An 18,991-nucleotide genomic window follows, 5' to 3' on the forward strand; every position below is an offset into this window, starting at 1 on the left:
CGATGATAGTGAACTACGGTAAGCTTGTTGTGTGACACTTTTCATCATTATAGCAAGCATGTGTTTATCAAATAAATATGCTTTTCCATGATGACCGCAGGTTCATTGACTGTTGAAGAAGACTTGGAATTTTATGACCTTTATGTTCAATGTGTTGAAGCACATCTGGCATCAGGTCCCATCACTACGAGAGGTGCACAACTTCCTTTATCTGACAAATGTAGTTTATTTTAAGTTTAAAGTATTTTGTGTCGAATTGTTTATATAATATGCATTTTTATAGATGCAACTACACAGCCATATTCACAGTATTAGAACAGCATCAGAGTACTTTCTCCACCTCTAAAAGTATAAGTGTATAAGCCCTATATATGATTATAACGGTCTGTTCTTATGACTCAGGAGCTATTAGATAAAGGAAACAAACTACAATCATACAACAGGACTGAGGCATGTGATGATCAGTGGTCTTCGTGTCATTGTCCCATGGAGGTTGAGTCCAGGAGTCGGGGACGCGCATCCATCGGCATGTGTGATCTCTGCGCTCGTTCACGAGCATGGAGACACCTGACCACTGCAGGGGACCGAGGCCGCTGACTCTCCGCATACGAAATATAAAAGTCTTCCAGAAACCTTCCCGTTGATTACACAGCTGTGCGTCCTCCGAGCGGGATGACGGACGAGGAGGTGTTCGCGTCCGAGCAGGAGCAGGCGGTGGACAGCGGCCCGCTGGGCGACTTTAGGCGGCGGACTCGCCTATACTGCATGAATGGCGGACATCACCTCCAGATGCTCCCCGACGGGACGGTGCAGGGCCAGAGGGAGGACCGGGACGCTCACAGTAAGGCTGCGGCATGACGCGCTCACTTCCTTCAGGCCTTTAGTCATTCTTGGGGGGGGGGGGGGGGGGATAGGGAAGCTATGTTACTGACATTATAAATGTATATGCAGCTCATTTTAAGCTTTGAAAAGATAAGTTCTGTTTTAAATCATGTTTAATGAACTCAGTGAATAAAATGCTAAATATCATTTGGTAGCAGAGACCTGCGATCAACTGGGACTGAAAGCTAAATGAGCTATGCACGTAAAAACTACAATGGTATAACACACATTATATACAGATCTAGGACACATGGTGCTCTCTAACTCAGAGGTATATGGCCCATTTGAGAATATGTATTTTCTAGAAGGCCAATTGTTCCGCTCTTGATTGGTAATTAGTCCAGAAAAAAGGGGAGATCACTGTGATTATAAGATATCAAAATATGGGCCTTCTCAATAATGTGTTTGTGGAATGACCTTTATATGATATATTAAAGGTCATGCAACAAACATGAACAAATTAGTTGTCTTACTTTGTCAGTCCTCTCTACCTCCTTCTGTTTCATGGATTGTGGAGGTCTGGATCGTGGTCCATGCCTACTATAATTATTTATACATTTCTGTAATATTCATTGAATGTGTTGTAACTCTGTAATGCTGTTCATTCTGTACACATAACATCTATTGCTTCTGTCCATCCGGGGAGAGGGATCCTGAAGGTTTCTTCCATTTTTCCCCCATGAAAGTTTTTTTTTTTAGATGCTCCGATCAGGTTTTTTGGTGCCGATCACCGATCACTGAAATCAGTATCTGCCGATCCGATAATACCGATCACTGTCTCGATTGAAGCATTCTATTTATTGTGTAGCATTATTTATGAAATGAATTATTCTTAACAACATTGGTTTTGTATTTTAAGTATTTACAATTAAAATTAAAATGTAGTACATTAAAATTGTTTGATTGCCAGTGTAGGGGATTTCAGACAGTAAAAATGTTTTAATTTTAGCATAATTTAAGCTAAATCTCAGAAACGATCTATAAAGATCAGTGGCGTGCCGTGGGCCTGGGCCTTCAGTGAGGTCCTCCACAGTCCCACCCGAATTAATCCACCTCTCATTACTATCATTATGATGCCATGGCTCTAGACACGATACAGTTAGACAGAGACGCAGTATAACCAGGCGTTACGTCACCTTGAAATTGACATTTTTATTCAGAGAATTGCAGGGGAAGAGTACAATACAGTACAGTTCAACTAATAGGCAAGAACATAGTCGAGTGCAACAGAGTTATATTAATATTCTTCTTCTATCCATTTCTGGTCCACAAACTTTTAGCTTTAAGTCCAACTTCTTTTTACGGTGTGTTCACTAAACAGCGCATTGTCACCAGAGCAGTTTCACCGTGATGATGAAGATGAAAGTTCCTGTTTACCCAAACACATGACACAATTAATGAGTCTTTTCAATATGTCCCTCTTGTTCTTCACCTTTTCGTTGTGCAGCTCCGTTGCCCTGCGTGCTTGTTCGTTGATCTGTAGATCCGCTCCGTGTCCCCAAAAGTTTTCAAAGCACCATTGCTTGTAGGTGCCGAGCCGTACTTTGGTGTCTCGTTGCTGCCTTGGTTAGACAACTCAAGTTTGCAAAGCCAGTGTGGCTCCAAACACCAAATCGATCACTTGCAACAGGCATTCCCAGCAGTCCGGTGTGCAGAGCTTCTCGGAGCCTGTGAGCCGTTGGTAGCGCTCGTAGTTGGAACTTTGAAAGTGGCGAGCGAGCCCCTGTCCCGCCTGTGACGGGCTTTGTAGCGTCGGCGTCGGTCTTAAAGTTCGTTGAGAATGGCCTTATAATTATATCCTCGACCAAATCGATATCTTCTCCTCCTTCCGCCATTGTGGGTTGAACAAACAGCTTAGTAGTACGCGAATTATTTCGTTTATCAAATTCAGTTTCCTAGTTCTGAGGTTCTGCATATACCTGCCCATAGGCCCCGCCTCTCAATATTGGTAATCCAATCAAAAGACGTGCAGCACTACGCCTGCTAGCTGGCTCCTGTGCCGGTTCCGGGGCCAGCTAGAAGGCCTAGAGGAGCCAACTCTAAAGCTGATTGGTTGACACAAAATGTTCATTCCCATTCACTTTAAGCTACCAACGCCCGCAATGTTGATTCTGCAGGCCTACGGGCAGATGTTAGCCCCCTGGCAACACACGATGGCTGAATATGATTGGATAAAAGATCTAACATAAAGACCAGCCCTCCAAATCTCAACCTGGGGCTGGCAGCAGTGCAACCAAGAGGAAAGCTATGAAATTAAGAGAATAACTCTTACTCTGGGAAATAATTGTATACATATTTGTGGGAAAATATATTTAGAAAAAAATATATATTCTGATGATGTTTAGGCCAGCAGAGAAGGCCTTGCTGGCCCTGACGGCCCACCACTGATAAAGATACAAAATCAGTTCATGGTTTACTTTTATTTGTTAGTGTATGATTTGTCGACATCTTATTTTGAAAAACGGATGTTTTTTCACGTGGTTATTTCCACTAACTTTGCAAAACCGGATGTTGTCACGTGAATCCTTCCGCTAACTTTATCAAAACCCTCGCGCGCTCCTGATCAAATGCATGTACGGTGAACATCAGTCTATCGGGGCACAGACATTATTTGTCGGCTGAGTTGACCACGGAGATCCGAGGCTGAGTTGACCGCATTTCGGCGGGACAGGGACGCCGCTCGGTGCTTGAGGATCCCCTCGTGGACCTCTGACCTCTGCCGGCCCTCGCCGGGCGCATTTTCTCCGTTGCGATGCGCCGCGATTGAAACGTCTGATAGTTCTAGCAGATTTTATGTCATCTGATCGGCCAAGTTTGATCGGCCGTTTTGAGAACGCCGATCAAAACCGATAATGGGAATATCGGCCGATATGGATCGGCGGCGATCAGATCGGAGCATCCCAAGTTTTTTTCCTATTTTTTGAGAGTTTTTCTTGATCAGATGTGAGGTCAAAGGTCAGGGATGTCATATGTGTACAGATTGTAAAGCACATTTGTAATTTGTGATACTGGGCTATATAAAATGAACTGAATGATAAATCTTAAAATTTTCATTATTTACTAATATTTTGTGAAACTCTATTAGCTTTTGTATATGAATTTTGAGATATTTAATTGAGGTTTTTTATCATCTGGTCAACAGATGGTTAATGAGCTTTTTAGGGTTACTCTGGCTTATTAGCAGTTCATTTTTCATTGTCAAATAAACAAATAAAATAAAACTGGACAATAAATTTACAGCAGAACATGTGTGTACATTTTGTGAGCTGAAAATACAGAAGTATTAAAGTGCAAAGACGTTGCACTGGACTGAACTAAAACTGGAAAAATTCATTGGTGAACTGCATTACCTCAAACCGCTAAGAGCTGAATACAGAACAGCTAGAGGCTAAACTGTAAAACTTTCGAATGGTGAAAAGTTTAAAATGAATGAAGGGAAAACACTAAAAGATGACATGCATTGTACTTTAACAGGTAGAAAAAAGCACAATGTGTTCTTTAGCTGGAAAAATGCAGAGGTAGTACAATGTACAGAAGAGGAAAATGACCATGTGACCCATTTGAAGCTTAAATTAAGTAGAAACCGACAGAACTAGACTCATCGTGAGGAGGTTATTCCATTACAGGGGGCACAGTAGAAAGACAGAATCACTAGACGGCTGCAGGTATGATGCATTTAGATCAGTGGTTCTCAACCTTTTTTCAGTAATGTATCCCCTGTGAAATATGTTTAAAGGATTTTGGAATAAAAGCTGATTTTAAATATATATTTTTTAAATCTCACCTCCCCTATTTGAGAACCAGTTTTATACTATCCACAGAAGTAAGCGTTGCACAGGTTCCCTCAACAAAAGGCCAAAGCCTGGCAGAAAAAAGGCTTTGATTTATTACAAACATTGACTTTGAGATGAGAGAACTGGAAGGGCAAACATGCTGAATCATTTTTGGTGTTTTAGGACTCATTACTGCAGCACAATGAAGGGAAGCTAAAACTGGTGTAACTGGCCTTTCTCCCAGCAGGTCATTGCACAGGAACCACAGGTGTAATTGAAAACATTAATTGTTGGCATTGTGCATGCTGGCTCACTGGCATGCCTGTCACACCCTCTATAGGATGGGACCATAATTAATCTAGTCGATTACATCCACGACGACCCTGTGACACATCAAAATGGCTGCTGGGAAAAGGACCTATATGCTCAAATGTTCTATCCAAACCATTTGAAGACATGTAGTACTGTTGCTGGCTTTAAAGTTAAAACAAAAATACTGTTAATGTATTTTTTTTAAGTGTTTTGCTGACAGTATAAGACAGAAGCCTGAAAATGTACATGTCAATTCCCTAATTAGCTCATCTCAGTCACATGTGTCTGTCTGGCATCACTTACAGGTTACCATGGTGATGGTAACTGCCTGGTTAGACTCTAAAAACATAGCTCTTATCATCTTCTCTCAAATGTATTTCTGCACCATTATTATGAGATGGTGCACTGGCTATCATTCTTTTGGCCGTTCAGCTCAAGAAAAAGGATTTAAATAGTTTAAATGTCTGTTCACCCGTCAGCTCACCAATGCTATAAGGAAACTAACAGACGTCTCAACAGTTTAGCTGCCATTTGTTATATTTGTAAAGGGAGTTGCGGTGTTATTAATTGTCACATGTTCTTCTTCCAGCTGTGTTAAAGCTCAAGGCTGTGGATAGAGGTGTCGTGGTCGTCCAAGGAACAGAAGCCGGGCGATATTTGGCCATGAGTGACGAGGGCCGATTGTACAGTTCAGTGAGTATCAGACCTGGAGATGTTATGACAGTAAAGCAGTAAACTGAACCCAACGATGCAGGCAAATGTTGATGAATGCTCCATGAAATATGTTGTTAATGATTCAGCACTCTTTGGTGACAATTCTTTCAACTTTTTGTTATATCTTAAACCACTAACACCGCCCAAAAAAGCCATCAGCTGTTCTTATATTGTATTATGTTGTGTGTGTGTTCACATCTCAGCCCACAGTGACCGATGAATGTTACTTTCTGGAGAAGCTGGAGGAGAACCACTACAACACATATGCAAGTCAGAAATATCAGACGAGGAACTGGTATGTAGCGCTGAAAAAGAACGGGAGACCTAAACTGGGTTCAAGAACTCACATCGGACAGAAGGCCATCTTCTTTCTGCCCCGACGGCTCGGTGACTCCAGAGAGTGAAGACGAGCGGCTCATCGCACAGCGAAACCTCAATCTGAATGGATTCTCTTTCACCATTTCAAAATTCGTATTGCTAACTCCTCATCTTCACGCAGCATCTTCAAACATATACTAAGGCCCAGCCTGGTGAATCAACACTGAGCCATCATGTACATAGTGTTTTGTATTTGTTGATGACATGTATTGTTATCGATATGTTACTTCTTTATCGTGTCTTATGTATGATTTTCCCCATTTAGCTTTATTCTTGTTTATTACTCAAGTGCTTTACTTTAGGTGAGACCCTTGTATTAGCCCTTTGGGTTTCTTTCCTCACCTGCACTCATTTGTGTGTCTTTTAATAATGTTACATTTGTACTGTTTTTCTTTTGTGCAAATAAATCAATAAAATTAAAAAACAATGAAGAAGTTGTGTGAAAATAGTTGATATGGCACTGGTTACGAAGAGGAGAAACTGCAGTCTTTATGTTCATCTAAAGTGTACTCATCAGGGCGAGGACCCGCTTCCATCAGAGCTACAAAAACAAGTGTCATGTTTTCGTCCACTAACACAGCGTCCCAGTTTGGCTGGAAGCTCTTCTTGTTGCACAGAAGAAAAAAAACAAAACCGGATAATAAACTTAGGCACTGATTTAAAGATTATGTCTGTGGTTCTCAGGGCATGTTGGATGATTAGGTTATACAGGTTTAGTGACCTACATAGTTATTAAAGTTGTCTAGACCATCAAATATTGAACTGACGAGTGATAAATTACATTGTACCCAGTTAATTGAGAATGTTGGAAGTTATGTGCTTAAAGTCCTCTCTAGTTCAACAGTTCTGCAACCAACGCTTTGGTGGTCATGCTTCGGCAGATTAGAAGACACTGTATATTAAATATATTAACTAAGGCTCATGAGCTGCTCACTTGCCAGCAGCAGTTCCACGTTGCTTCCACCAATGTGTAAAATGCCCCAGTGCACCATTAAAGAGACATAAAAGCAGCCACTGTATTGGGATCTTGAGCCAGACACACACACACTTTAATTGTCATGCCCTTTCCGCACCAAATAAATTAGCTCCACAATACTGACCTGTAAATAATATAATCTTGTATGCAGTACAATCCAGAAAAACTCAAACATTAAAAGTGACATTTATTTAACACTAAATGTTTTCTGTACAGCTTCTTAACCACAAAACCTCAAGGTTGTAGCTCTACATCACAGAAATAAGCATAATGGGTGTTTATCAAAGCCATGGCAGGAGAATGAAGTTAACCGATTAGGCAAAAGACTAAATTCCACATGAACTCCTTCCATTGATATTTGTTAAATCCTGAAAAACTGTATAATCCTGACATAACGTTTCCTCCACAATAGAAACAGAAACCACTGCGTCAGTCGCTCCTTGTTTTATGTCTGACTTCGAACGATGATCGTCCTCTGGGTTTTAATGGCTATGTTTCTAAATGTGCACCCGCATGCAACATTCTTTGATATAGTTTTAATTCCCACAACATAGCTAACACCTTATTAATAATGTTCAAGCAAAACAAAGATCCCTTTCCCGCCTGTCAATTAAATCTCAAAGCACAGACCTGCCCAAAAATGGAATTTTAGTTAATATTATACTCTTAAGATAATTTGATCCAAATGTCTGCGTGAGATCATTAACAGCAGAAACAGCCGAGTCACAGAGCTTTTCCTCTGACAATGAATGACTCATGGAAAGGTCAGGCGGTTACATCTAACGGAGCTTTTTGAGGACATGAACCAGAACATGTGCTCAGACGCCTAGAAACAAATCCTGTTGGTTGATGAGGTCACTGTCCAAAAACGCTGCCACGTTTCTCACTTGTGGCCATCTGGTTTCTGGCTGGTTCATTATGAGAAACTCACACAGGATTCTCTAAAATCATATTTGTAACCTATTTTACATTTCATGAGATGGTAGTTTACCTGATTTAATGTACAACAAAATATCTAAACAGGAAATTCACAATTTCTGATACATGAATGTCATTTTAATGTGCTCTACCGACACTGTTTGATTCACAAGCATGGTTTGTTTTAATAGGACCGTGGCCTTAAGAACGGTTCTCACAAGATAAAAGCAGCAAACACTGCCCCCTTTTGGAAAAAAAGAAAGGGCAACACTACTTAAAGCCAACAGGTGAGTGAAAGATGTGGTAGAAGAGCATTTACAGCCCAATGTAAGCTTGCTTTTTAAGTGTATGTGGTATCTAAACAGCCTATAGTAGTCACGATAAAACTATGATTAGTGCAGATTACAAAGAGTGTTGCATGCTGAAGCAAACCTACCTGTCGTATTGACTCCTGTTGGCTTCGTGTCACCAACATGAGACGCTCCCTATGTATTGACCTTAAGGGCAGATGCATGCTCGTACACTACCATCAAATGATATAAGGCAATACTTATACAATATAGACAGATGTAAATAGCACTTCACATTCGCCACTAATGAGTACATCAAGGGAATATTAGTTAACCATTTTCCATTAATAAAGTTTCAAAATAAAACAAGTGATATATTTCCTGAATATCTTATTGACGTCTTCATCTAGAATTGGTCTGGCTGACTTCTGGTTAAGTGCCTTCACGTCAAATTTGAAAGTCTTCACAGAGTTACTGCTTGTGTTGGTCACATCCAGTTCTGCCACATCCGATATCCTGGATTTAGGTGAAGGGAAAATGAACAAATCAAGTCTAGAAATGGACTTCAGAAGTATTGCTTTAATATTCAAGGATGTGTGATGTCTGTAGATTGTCAGTCAGACAAGATGAAGGCAATACTTTAACTTCAGCCAGATTTTGTGTGCTGTATTAATCTACTCAATTTATCATCACGATGATGTCATGTGTAAACCCAGTTCACATGACATCAGGGTCTCTACTTGGGCGGTAAAGAGTGATTTCCTTTTCAGAATTATTAGTCTTGGCTAAAATAATTTTTACAGAAATGTCAACCAACTCATGTTTTTTAATGTTTCTTTGTAAAATCGATAACAGTGTAAGAAACAGAGCCACAAACTGATGAATTCCACATTTTAACATCGTCGGATTGAAGAAAAAATAATTAACCCTGCAGAAACAGAACTAGCTTATTTTACAAATTCCATGTATTTTTCTTCCTTCTCAAAACCATGGCACCCACAATGCAACTCAAAGGCCAAATGCTCCATCAGCGATTTGAGTGACTTATGCCCGACTGGTTTATTTACTGAAGAAAGAGTACTTGGTGGGTAGTAAGTAAACAGTTTAATCCCATCTTTGCCTTGATCTCAACGCTCACGGGAACTGGAGTCATGTGTATGTTAACGTATCCAAAGACAAACAATGATGAGTGTGGCCACAAAACAAAAACACAGTACCTCTAATAGATGAAGAGCACCCTCGTTCGGGGAAGAGTGGCATAGGTGGGATCAGCCATCTTACGCACTCGAGAGTAGTTAACAATGCCTCGGATGAACAGCATGAAGCCTGCAGGGCAAAGAAAAGATGTTATGCCACATAATACAATTGCCTAAAAAGGTAATCATGTGGGAAATAATAATTAAGTAATGTCTCACTTACCTACGGCCAGAAACACCCACCACAACCAATACTGTCCATCAAAGTAACCAGGGAAGTAGGTGGAAAACTGGAAGATATGAACAACCAGTTAGAAGCTGTGCACAAGACGTGATCCTAGGAAGTTATCGGAGACCATTAATACCTGCACTGTCACAACATCAAACAGCCAATAGCCAAACTGGTCTTCGCTGAATATCCAGTATATAGCTCTTACCCTGACAATGAGAACCCATTTGATGAGGGACAGACCAAAGCCAGAGATGGCCCCATATCGACCGGCGGCTGATGTGGTCAAACAGAACGACAAGAAGAAGCCGATCCAGTTGAAGAGGAATGCCACTGTGTTCAAATATAATAAAACAAATCATTTTCAAAGCATGACCAACAGAATCTGTAATCCAACAAGTCTTTTGAAGTCATACTTTCCTTTATCCAAGGGCCTTTATTAGGGATGCACCGATCTGATCGGCGCCGATCCATATCGGCCGATATTCCCATTATCGGTTTTGATCGGCGTTCTCAAAACGGCCGATCAGATGACGTAACATCTGCGAGAACTATCAGAGACGTTTCAATCGCCGCGCACCGCAACGGAGACGATGCGCCCGGCGAGGGCCGACAGAGGTCAGAGGTCCACGAGGGGATCCTCACGCACCGAGCGGCGTCCCCCGAGTTGAATCACTGGGTCAACTCAGCCGACACTCACATGTCTGCCCCCTAGAGACTGATGTTGACGGTAAACACATTCGATCGGGAGCGCGCAAGGGTTTTGATAAAGTTAGCGGAAGGATTTAAGTGACTACATCTGGTTTTGCAATGTTAGCGGAAAGAACCACGTGAAACATCCATTTTTCAAAATAAGATGTCGACAAATCATACACGAACATATAAAAGTAAACAATGAACTGATTTTGTATCTTTATAGATCGTTTGAGATTTAGCTTAAATTATGCTAACATTAAAACATGTTTACTGTACCAAGGAAGAGTTTATAAAAATAAGTCAGACTTTTGTATGTTAAAAAAAGTCCTGTATATAGATTTCCCCAAGAGTTCCAGGAAATGAATGATGCAGATGTGTTCCATACATAACTGAAATCCCCTACAATAGCAATCAAACAATTTTAATGTATCAATTAGGAAATTTTTCAAAGTAAAAGTCCTAAATGTTTAAAGAAATCGATAATTTCTTTAATGTTTGAGGTGCTTTATATATGCATTTCCTCAGTCCTAGGCAATAATGCTACACAATAAATAGAATGCTTCAATCGACACCGTGATCGGTATTATCGGATCGGCAGTGTGGGGTTTTCACCTTAGGTACTGATTTCAGTGATCGGTATTATCGGTAGATACTGATTTCAGTGATCGGTGATCGGCACCAAAAACCTGATCGGTGCATCTCTAGCCTTTATTCAATAGCAACGACACAACGAATGAACAAAGGCTGCATCTATTTCATGTTTAGTGACCGTATTGCTACAGATAACTACATAACTAGTCTCACGACAAGACGGGTCTGTGAAAGTGAAAGTCAGTTGACTCTTTTAGAAAGAAGACAGTCCACAGGTCAAGTGCTGAAACACTGAACAAGTTCTTACTGAAGAAAGTGAGCATGAAGATGCCGTCATTTCCAATTCGCAGCTGGTCAGCGTCTTCAAAGTCATCCCTGGCCACAAAGTCGTCCTCCTGCACAAACAGCAATAAATGTGTAGATATATTGCATGAATTCATTTTTAGCTTCAATTTGTTTTGTTTTGCTTGTATTCGAACATGAAAAAGTATATTTATACACATTTGAAAATGATCACCCTACCGTGACTCTTCCAGCGACCAGGGGGATGACGGCTTCTTCTTTGCTTCTCTCAGCTTCATCATAGGAGGGCAGAGTGGTGGCAACACTGTAGGATGGAGGATTAGGAAATCTTCCTCCATCTTCCTTGTATTCAAAGAAAGCTGTGGATGGAACACAAATTACAATACACCCAAGTACAGGTCTTGTATCAAAACAATGTTTAAATAATAAAATATATGATTAATAAAAATCCTGAGCATTACAATGTACAAGAGAAATCATTTTCAGGATCTTTTGCATTGATTTATTATAGATTGGGTTTTCATCTAAGCTACATCCATAACTTTTTACACTTTACATTGTTGTGAAGTCGTTTCATCTCATTGGGAACGATATGAAGAGGAAATGTCATCAACTGACAAGTAGGGTTGGGTACCGGAAACCGGTGCCAATATGGTACCGGTTCCAATACAACCGGTATTACCCGGACCGAAACGCAACGCACATTTCGGTGCTTCTTTCCGGTGCCTGAGCCGATTGAAATTGAAAAAAACTATTGTTGTGAACTTCTCAGGTGACTCCGCCCTGTCAGCAGGTTACGAGCCTCTCATATTTAACTCTGACAGCGGAGGCTGCGCCGTGTGTGACGGCGTGAGCCCGTGTCGAGCACACCAGCGTCAGGCTGGGCGCGATGGGGAGACCGTCACCGGTCCCCCTGAACACGTGGAGACCGATGATGACGAGCCGCCTGAACTCAGATTAGTACCGTATCGTTGATTGCAAGTCTTGCATTCATAAAAGTAGCACAAGAAATAATAAATTATCCATTATAACCATGTTTAAGCTAGCTCGTAGCTAGCGCTAGCTACGAGCGTGACAGTCTGCTCGCAGATGTGTTGATGTACAGCGGTCCCGGCTGTATACCCGGAATATAATGACGGAGGAATAAAGACCGTGGGGCATCACTTTGTTTCAGTGTAACTCTCGCTGTCAGAAGCAAAACTTTATTTGTCACGTGTCATCTTCAGACCCTCTGATTGGTTGTTCTCTTTGCCCATCAAAACAGTGACAGGATTAACCCTATAAGGTCTGCACATGGCAATACATATCACATCATATAATGGAGAACATATATTGTGTATGTTAACAGTCTGATATCCGTTGTGTGTCGGTGCTCCATGATAACGGCTTCTACAGGGAATATGGCCGAAGAGGTTTTTAATGTCCTCATTGTGCGTTTAAAAAAAAGTATCGGTTCAGGCACCGTTTAGGCACCGGTATCGTTTTAAAAGTACCGGTATCGGAAAAAACCCAAACGATACCCATCCCTACTGACAAGGTACATGACTAATTACAATATTTATGACAGTTAGATGCCATTTTTCCTGTTAACTGTGATGTGTGAACCAACAATTAAATTTTTTTATTTTAGTTTTGAGAACATCGTTGAGTGCAAAATGATAGTGTTTAGAAACAACATCAATTCAAAATTACATATTTTAGTAGCAAGTGATTAAACAAGTGTTTATTATTTGTAATGTTGGCACATTCAGGCAAAATAAACAGTTATCACCAACTTGTATCCATTATCTCTACTAAGTGACAGACGCAAATAAAAACAGTCACGGATAATCAAACATTTTAAGTGAGAAGATTTGATTCCAACATGGAATTAAATTTGTATCCAAGAATGCAGATAACTGCAGAAATGAAACTATACAACATTGACTGTTAACAGATATTAAGAAGGTTTGTTTGATTGCTCACAGACAATAATCTAGTTTAATTTCCTTCAAAAAGAAAAGCAGCAGCAGAGAATTATAAAACCAGACCAGGGATGAGTTAGTATCTGTATCCATTACCATTCATGCTCGGTCACATATGCCAAGACTTATCTGGGTCATTTGGCAGATTTCCAGATTTCTCCTTTGGGTTGTTCAAACATACACCACATTGGACAAGATCAATATACTCACCCAAGAAGAGCTCAAAGCTAGACCCACTTATGCAATGTGTTGACCTATGCTCTCTTAAGAAGTGAGATTACAACCATCAGGCCTTTCTAAAAGGCCTTGCACAAAAGCTTTTCCCCCTTCTACATTATTCATTCCAAGGCTAACAGTTCTGGACAAGCTAGAGCAGAAGATTGAACCAACGATGTATATTTATTCAATACTGTACTTCAGTACACAATTTATGAAGCATTGGTACCTTAATTCATTTGTGAGATTTTAGTAGGGAATACAGTATATATATATCCTTGTTTGTACATTGATCTGTTGGCTGTTTTACTTTGCACAACAAGATTCAGGACGCAAAACACATGATGAATTCATATAAGTTGAGACCCTGTTTGGAGTTGTTGAAACAGCTTTAACAATAAAATACTGCATTCAGTTGAGGCTGTGATCATATAGGATTTGCCTTTGTTCTGCTCAAATGCGAGCCATGGCAATCAGAGAAGGTTCCTACTTTATGAAAATAATGTGACTGTGGTAAGAACTATTATGGAGTTTACTTTTGCTTCTGAGTCCCATTGCACTGCAAGTGCTTCCCCAATCTTATTTACTTACTTTTCAATGAAAGACGTAAAGAGTTTTAGTATGTCGTGGCAATGGTCTTTATTTATCTCAATATTACTTCCACTTCTAAATTGTGTTTGTTCTGAGTTAATTGTCAGTGTAATAGAGATGTGACGGTTCCTAACCTGCATTTGCTGCAGCAATGCTGCTGTATGGTGGCGGTGCGTCCAGGGCAGGACCCTCCTGTGATGGCAGGGACGGTTCCTCCTCATTCACCAGCTGAGGATGTTAACAAAGATATTGATAAATGAGAACAAAACTTAAATGGCAAGGACTAGACATCATCAATGTGAGGATATTCCTTTTCTTTTTACATATATTCTGACATAAAAGAACAATGTTGTGTTGTTTAATCTGTAAACGGTGACATATTCAATTACAGTTGCCTGTATAACAATTTAACAAGAATGTGTTATACATATTGTCCAACTCTTCGTCAATGTGCATAGATTGCACACCAAATGTGGACTTAAACCTGGTACAGAACGAGCACAAAAGAAAAGGACTCAAGAGCTTTAGGGAAACATCCTAAAACTGTGCCAACTGCTCTAGGGTAGGAAAGTAAGAAATATCACTGATACTGCAAGTAGTTTAATAAACATATCTGCAAATATAAGTATTGTCTCCAAATAGAAAGAATAAGGTCCATCTCAGTTTAATCAACAGAACTACATAGCTTCAATTGAACTATGAGCTGTGCACGCCTGATCTCACACATCATTTGCACATACAAGTCAATAAATGAGCAGGTTCCGTACTCGTGTTTGGAGTATGAGCTCCTGACTACACTAACACGACACCGTCAGGTGGAGTAATCGGTTCATATGGTCTCGGATCAAGGCTAGACAAAGTGAAACTGCACATTTGGATTGGGCGAGCCAACACTTGCTAACGTTATGAATTAATATGAACTTACTAAGCGTCAAACACTTTACATTATATGTGTAGAAATTAATCACGGTATAGTGTATTTCAGTGTGAGAAACGGGTTAACATAATCTGAAGATATGTATGGCCAACTCGGGCCCGCCCCTTAACAAATGTCGGTTGAGCTGGTTGTTTTCCTCAGTGACTAATGTTGACTAGCTAATGTTACTGTTAGCTAACAGGGGATCTGCTAGCGTTAGCTGCGAGCTAACTGCATTTTACCGCGACAGTAAACTGTTACGTACCTCTTGATATCTAACGTTGCCGTTTTGTTCTGCCATTGTGGAAGAGGAGCAAAATGTTTGAAACGTCCTCCTCCAACTTAAACTGTGAAGATGTGGTGAGTAAAAAGAATCTCGCCTATTCAGTAGCAATGGTAGGGCTGCCTCTTAGTCCGCCATCTCCTTCCTTATCCCCTCCGATCTTGAAGCCCGGACGTTGCTACTATGTCGAAGCCAGGACCCGCCCTCCTCTGCCTCTGATTGGTTTCTACTATGGCGAAAGCAGAAACCACCCCACTCTAACTCTGATTGGATAGCAACAATTACTCCTCATCTGTTGGTTAGGTGAATGCATGAGGCGTGTTATTGGTCAAGGTTAGGGGAAGAATGTCGGGGCAAGCCAGTCAGAGACAGAGGAGGGCGCGTTATGCTTTCGCCATATTTGTCCTATGGTGCCTTCATGTACTGTCGTAATATTCGCATACAAGTTGCAATACCACAATATAACTTTCACAAGTAAAACTTATATATTAAAATGTTTATTATTAGTTAAATTTACTTCAGGTGAGATGTACTTCAAGTATTAAACGTTAACAAAAACTCCCTGTAGCTTGTGCAGAAATATATTTATTATTAGGTAATTCATTTATGAACAATGCATAATATTGTGTGAGATGATCACACGATTTGTTTATAAAATATTTCACAGTCAAGTAATCAAGAACTCTACCTGTCAGATCATTTTTGTAGAGTAAAAACAACATTTTACATTACTGTGTGTTTGAAGAGCCGAAAGAATTACAACAACATCTCCAATAAAAAAGAAGAACAAGGAGTACTTAAAGGCCACACTAGTTGTTCCGTATTGTCATGTGACATGAGAAACAGACTGAATACCACACTATCCACAATCGCAGAAATCCAAAGATTAACAATCAAATGCACATTCCCAAAAAGAGCAAATGAGAAGCAAAGCTGTATGAACAAACACATGAAAACCTGAATATCCTGCACAATAAGCACTTGATTATTTCGACAAGATTTAGTTGAAGTCAACTCCAAGCACTGCTTGATGTTCACCATCTCCATCAGAATATATATATTTTTTGTTACAGGGACAGTACTTCCCAAAATCAAAAACCTATATTTTCAATTACCTAAAGTGCTACTTATCAATTTACATTGATTTGTTGTGAGTTAGCTAGTTTTGCACTACATGACACTCTGCTTGTGGTGCTCAAAGCGCCCCCAAAAATAGTCTTATTTCAGAAATCAAGATAATTAATGTTGGACCTATTAATAAATAGCACAACTTAAGGGATAAGGGGGAACATATGGCTTTTGATTTTGTGCTAAACTGTCCCTTTCAAGTTATGAAAAGAATGCCTCATAAAATCAACAGAGTTTGGATTAACAGTTCTTCTTTGACAGAGAGGGAGGTAGCTCCACCAGCTTGTTGTGGACATGCATCATCCCTAGGAAAAAACAAGAATTAGAATACTTTCTGTGATTAGCGCCTTCATTACAAATATCCAGGCTTAATGCAAACTGCTTAAACTCCTATATATCACTTTTAATAAATTACAACCCACTGTGGCTTTGTCATTTAGTCTCACCTTTGAAGTACTTAACAGTTTTGACCCGCAGTTCCAGGGTGGCGTCTTCATCGCAGACAAAAATTGTCTGCGGGTGCTGCTGGAAAGCAGACACTGTCCACATGTGATTCACACCTTCCTCTATAGCTTTGTATAAAGCAAATGCCTTGTGTGCTCCAGTGATGAGAATCATGACCTGAGAAGACATTTTAAATGTGACCTGTGGCCTATGTGATTGAGCAAGAGCAACCTGCAATTGGTGTTTTATCATCAGAAGATAACAAGGTTGTTAAGCAATGCACTATACTGATTTTGATAACAAATGGTATCTTAAATCTTCTAAGCTTCTAACCTCTTTTGCGTCCATGACTGTGCCCACTCCCACAGTCAGTGACATGGTGGGCACCTTTGACAGATCTCCATTAAAGAATCGAGCATTAGCAATGATAGTGTCCTTTGCCAGGGTCTTCACCCTGGTCCGGGAAACCAGGCTTGAACCAGGCTCATTGAAGGCAATGTGGCCATCTGGTCCAATACCTGACAGGACAGGAGGAGCATTTTTAATTTCTGTCACCACTTAATACCAGAATATGAAATCTGTAAATGTGCATTTCTGCAACATTCATGATCGCCATGTGACCTGCTGACCTCCGACAAAAAGCTCGATCCCGCCTGCAGCGGTTATCTTTTCCTCAAATGCTACACACTCTACTTGCAGGTCAGCAGCGTTGCCATCTAGGATGTAGGTGTTCTCTGCTTTTATGTCGATGTGCTTGAAGAAGTGATTCCACATGAAGGAGTGGTAGCTCTCAGGGTGATCTCTGGCAAGTCCTACACAGGATGTATTGGCAGTTTATTATGCAAGACCACAGCTTTAAATAATTCCCCAAACGCATTATGTGTAGAGAGAGAACGATAAAGACTTACCTACATATTCATCCATGTTAAAAGTTTTGACGTACTGGAATGAGATTTGGCCCATCTTGTAGTACTCAATTAGTTTCTTGTAACAACCCATGGGGGTGCTTCCTGAAGACAGACACAAGCTCATAAAACTATAGCAACAGAGTGGGAAAGTACCGTTCTTAGTGGGCATGGGTACTTGATCCTTTCAGTTTCCTCTTCTTACACTTCGATGTTGTTATTCACCAGTTTAATTTGGCTTTACTGGCTGTTTGCAATATTTAAAGGGTATGTACAAAATGTCACACAATAATATATATTATTTGATTTAAATCTTCACATTTGCATGAAGAAGACAAGGTAAAACCTTAAAATCGTGCTTACAGGTCCATGCAACACACATTTTACTTTTTGCAGGACACATTTTAATAATACGTGTACACACATTTCCATTTTTATATTCACGGATTAAGCCAAGTACAATCTTGAACAAAAAAGCCCAGTTGTGCGGGGTGGCCAGGTCCAACTCACCTGTGGGAAGCCCCAGGGTGAGATATCTGTCCGGGCCAGGTCTGAACGATAAAATCTTGTTTCTAATATACTTCGCAGCCCACTCGCTGGCCTGGTCGTAATCGTTGAGGATGATCAGCTTCATCGTCCTGGAGAGACACGCACAGAGCAGAGGAACGGTCAGCCTCTGAAGGAGTTCAACCTCGAAGTAAACCGGACAGGACACGCCTCAATCGGACTTTAGACTCCTCGAGGCATTTATACCATCCGGGGTCAGTAAAAGGAAGTCACCGAGAATGCAGTTGATTGACAAGCAGACGAAAAGTCATCTTTGCGGACTGTGACCAAAACAAACGTTAACGTTAAGTGCTGAAGCAATACCCCATCAAAATGAGAACATTATAATGGTTTACACTTTACCTTGGAGCCTTTGTATCTTTTACTAGCGTCGGGCAGAAAGCGGACAGATCATGTGACTCAGAGCTGCCAACTTTTCAAAAAACCTTGGAGTGAGATTTTGTCGGGGGTGACCAAAATGTTGCCGCGCACGCAGCCACACACGTTGGTGGCTCAAATATCAGGAAATTTGAATTAATGTGGCGTTGTACCCTGCATTCTGGCCTGGCAAAGGTCTTTTACGAGGCATCTTTGCTACCTTAAATAATTAAAATGTTTTTTCATAACTACTCTCATTTACAAAAACATGCCTAATTCTATTGCACAAATGTCCTGTCTTTGTTAAATTCTTTATAATACATCTTACTTGTTCAAAGAGCTGTTTGGACATTTTTTGAGAG

General features: G+C 40.5%; 3 protein-coding genes across 3 annotated transcripts; 1 reads left to right on the top strand and 2 right to left on the bottom strand.

Moving 5' to 3' along the window:
* Positions 1-62: 62 nt before the first annotated feature.
* Positions 63-6,486, top strand: fgf1a (fibroblast growth factor 1a). The gene is made up of 3 exons (XM_056440232.1): positions 63-841; positions 5,557-5,660; positions 5,885-6,486. Exons 1-3 carry the CDS (start codon positions 673-675, stop codon positions 6,083-6,085), a joined length of 474 nt encoding a protein of 157 aa, XP_056296207.1. The 5' UTR covers positions 63-672; the 3' UTR covers positions 6,086-6,486.
* Positions 6,487-7,205: 719 nt separating this feature from the next.
* ndfip1 (Nedd4 family interacting protein 1) lies at positions 7,206-15,379 on the bottom strand. Its single transcript, XM_056440231.1, has 8 exons — positions 15,211-15,379; positions 14,164-14,257; positions 11,478-11,617; positions 11,263-11,350; positions 9,877-10,001; positions 9,663-9,729; positions 9,461-9,569; positions 7,206-8,759 (listed from the first exon to the last, which is right to left on the bottom strand). The coding sequence occupies exons 1-7, from the start codon at positions 15,244-15,246 to the stop codon at positions 9,463-9,465; spliced, it is 657 nt and encodes a 218-aa protein (XP_056296206.1). The 5' UTR covers positions 15,247-15,379; the 3' UTR covers positions 7,206-8,759; positions 9,461-9,462.
* Positions 15,380-15,793: 414 nt separating this feature from the next.
* On the bottom strand, positions 15,794-18,394 carry gnpda1 (glucosamine-6-phosphate deaminase 1). Its single transcript, XM_056439341.1, has 6 exons — positions 18,216-18,394; positions 17,709-17,810; positions 17,430-17,612; positions 17,134-17,318; positions 16,803-16,977; positions 15,794-16,661 (listed from the first exon to the last, which is right to left on the bottom strand). Exons 1-6 carry the CDS (start codon positions 18,337-18,339, stop codon positions 16,597-16,599), a joined length of 834 nt encoding a protein of 277 aa, XP_056295316.1. The 5' UTR covers positions 18,340-18,394; the 3' UTR covers positions 15,794-16,596.
* Positions 18,395-18,991: the final 597 nt, after the last annotated feature.

This window comes from Pseudoliparis swirei, chromosome 19, assembly GCF_029220125.1.
Source record: "Pseudoliparis swirei isolate HS2019 ecotype Mariana Trench chromosome 19, NWPU_hadal_v1, whole genome shotgun sequence".
Classification (NCBI taxonomy): domain Eukaryota; kingdom Metazoa; phylum Chordata; class Actinopteri; order Perciformes; family Liparidae; genus Pseudoliparis; species Pseudoliparis swirei.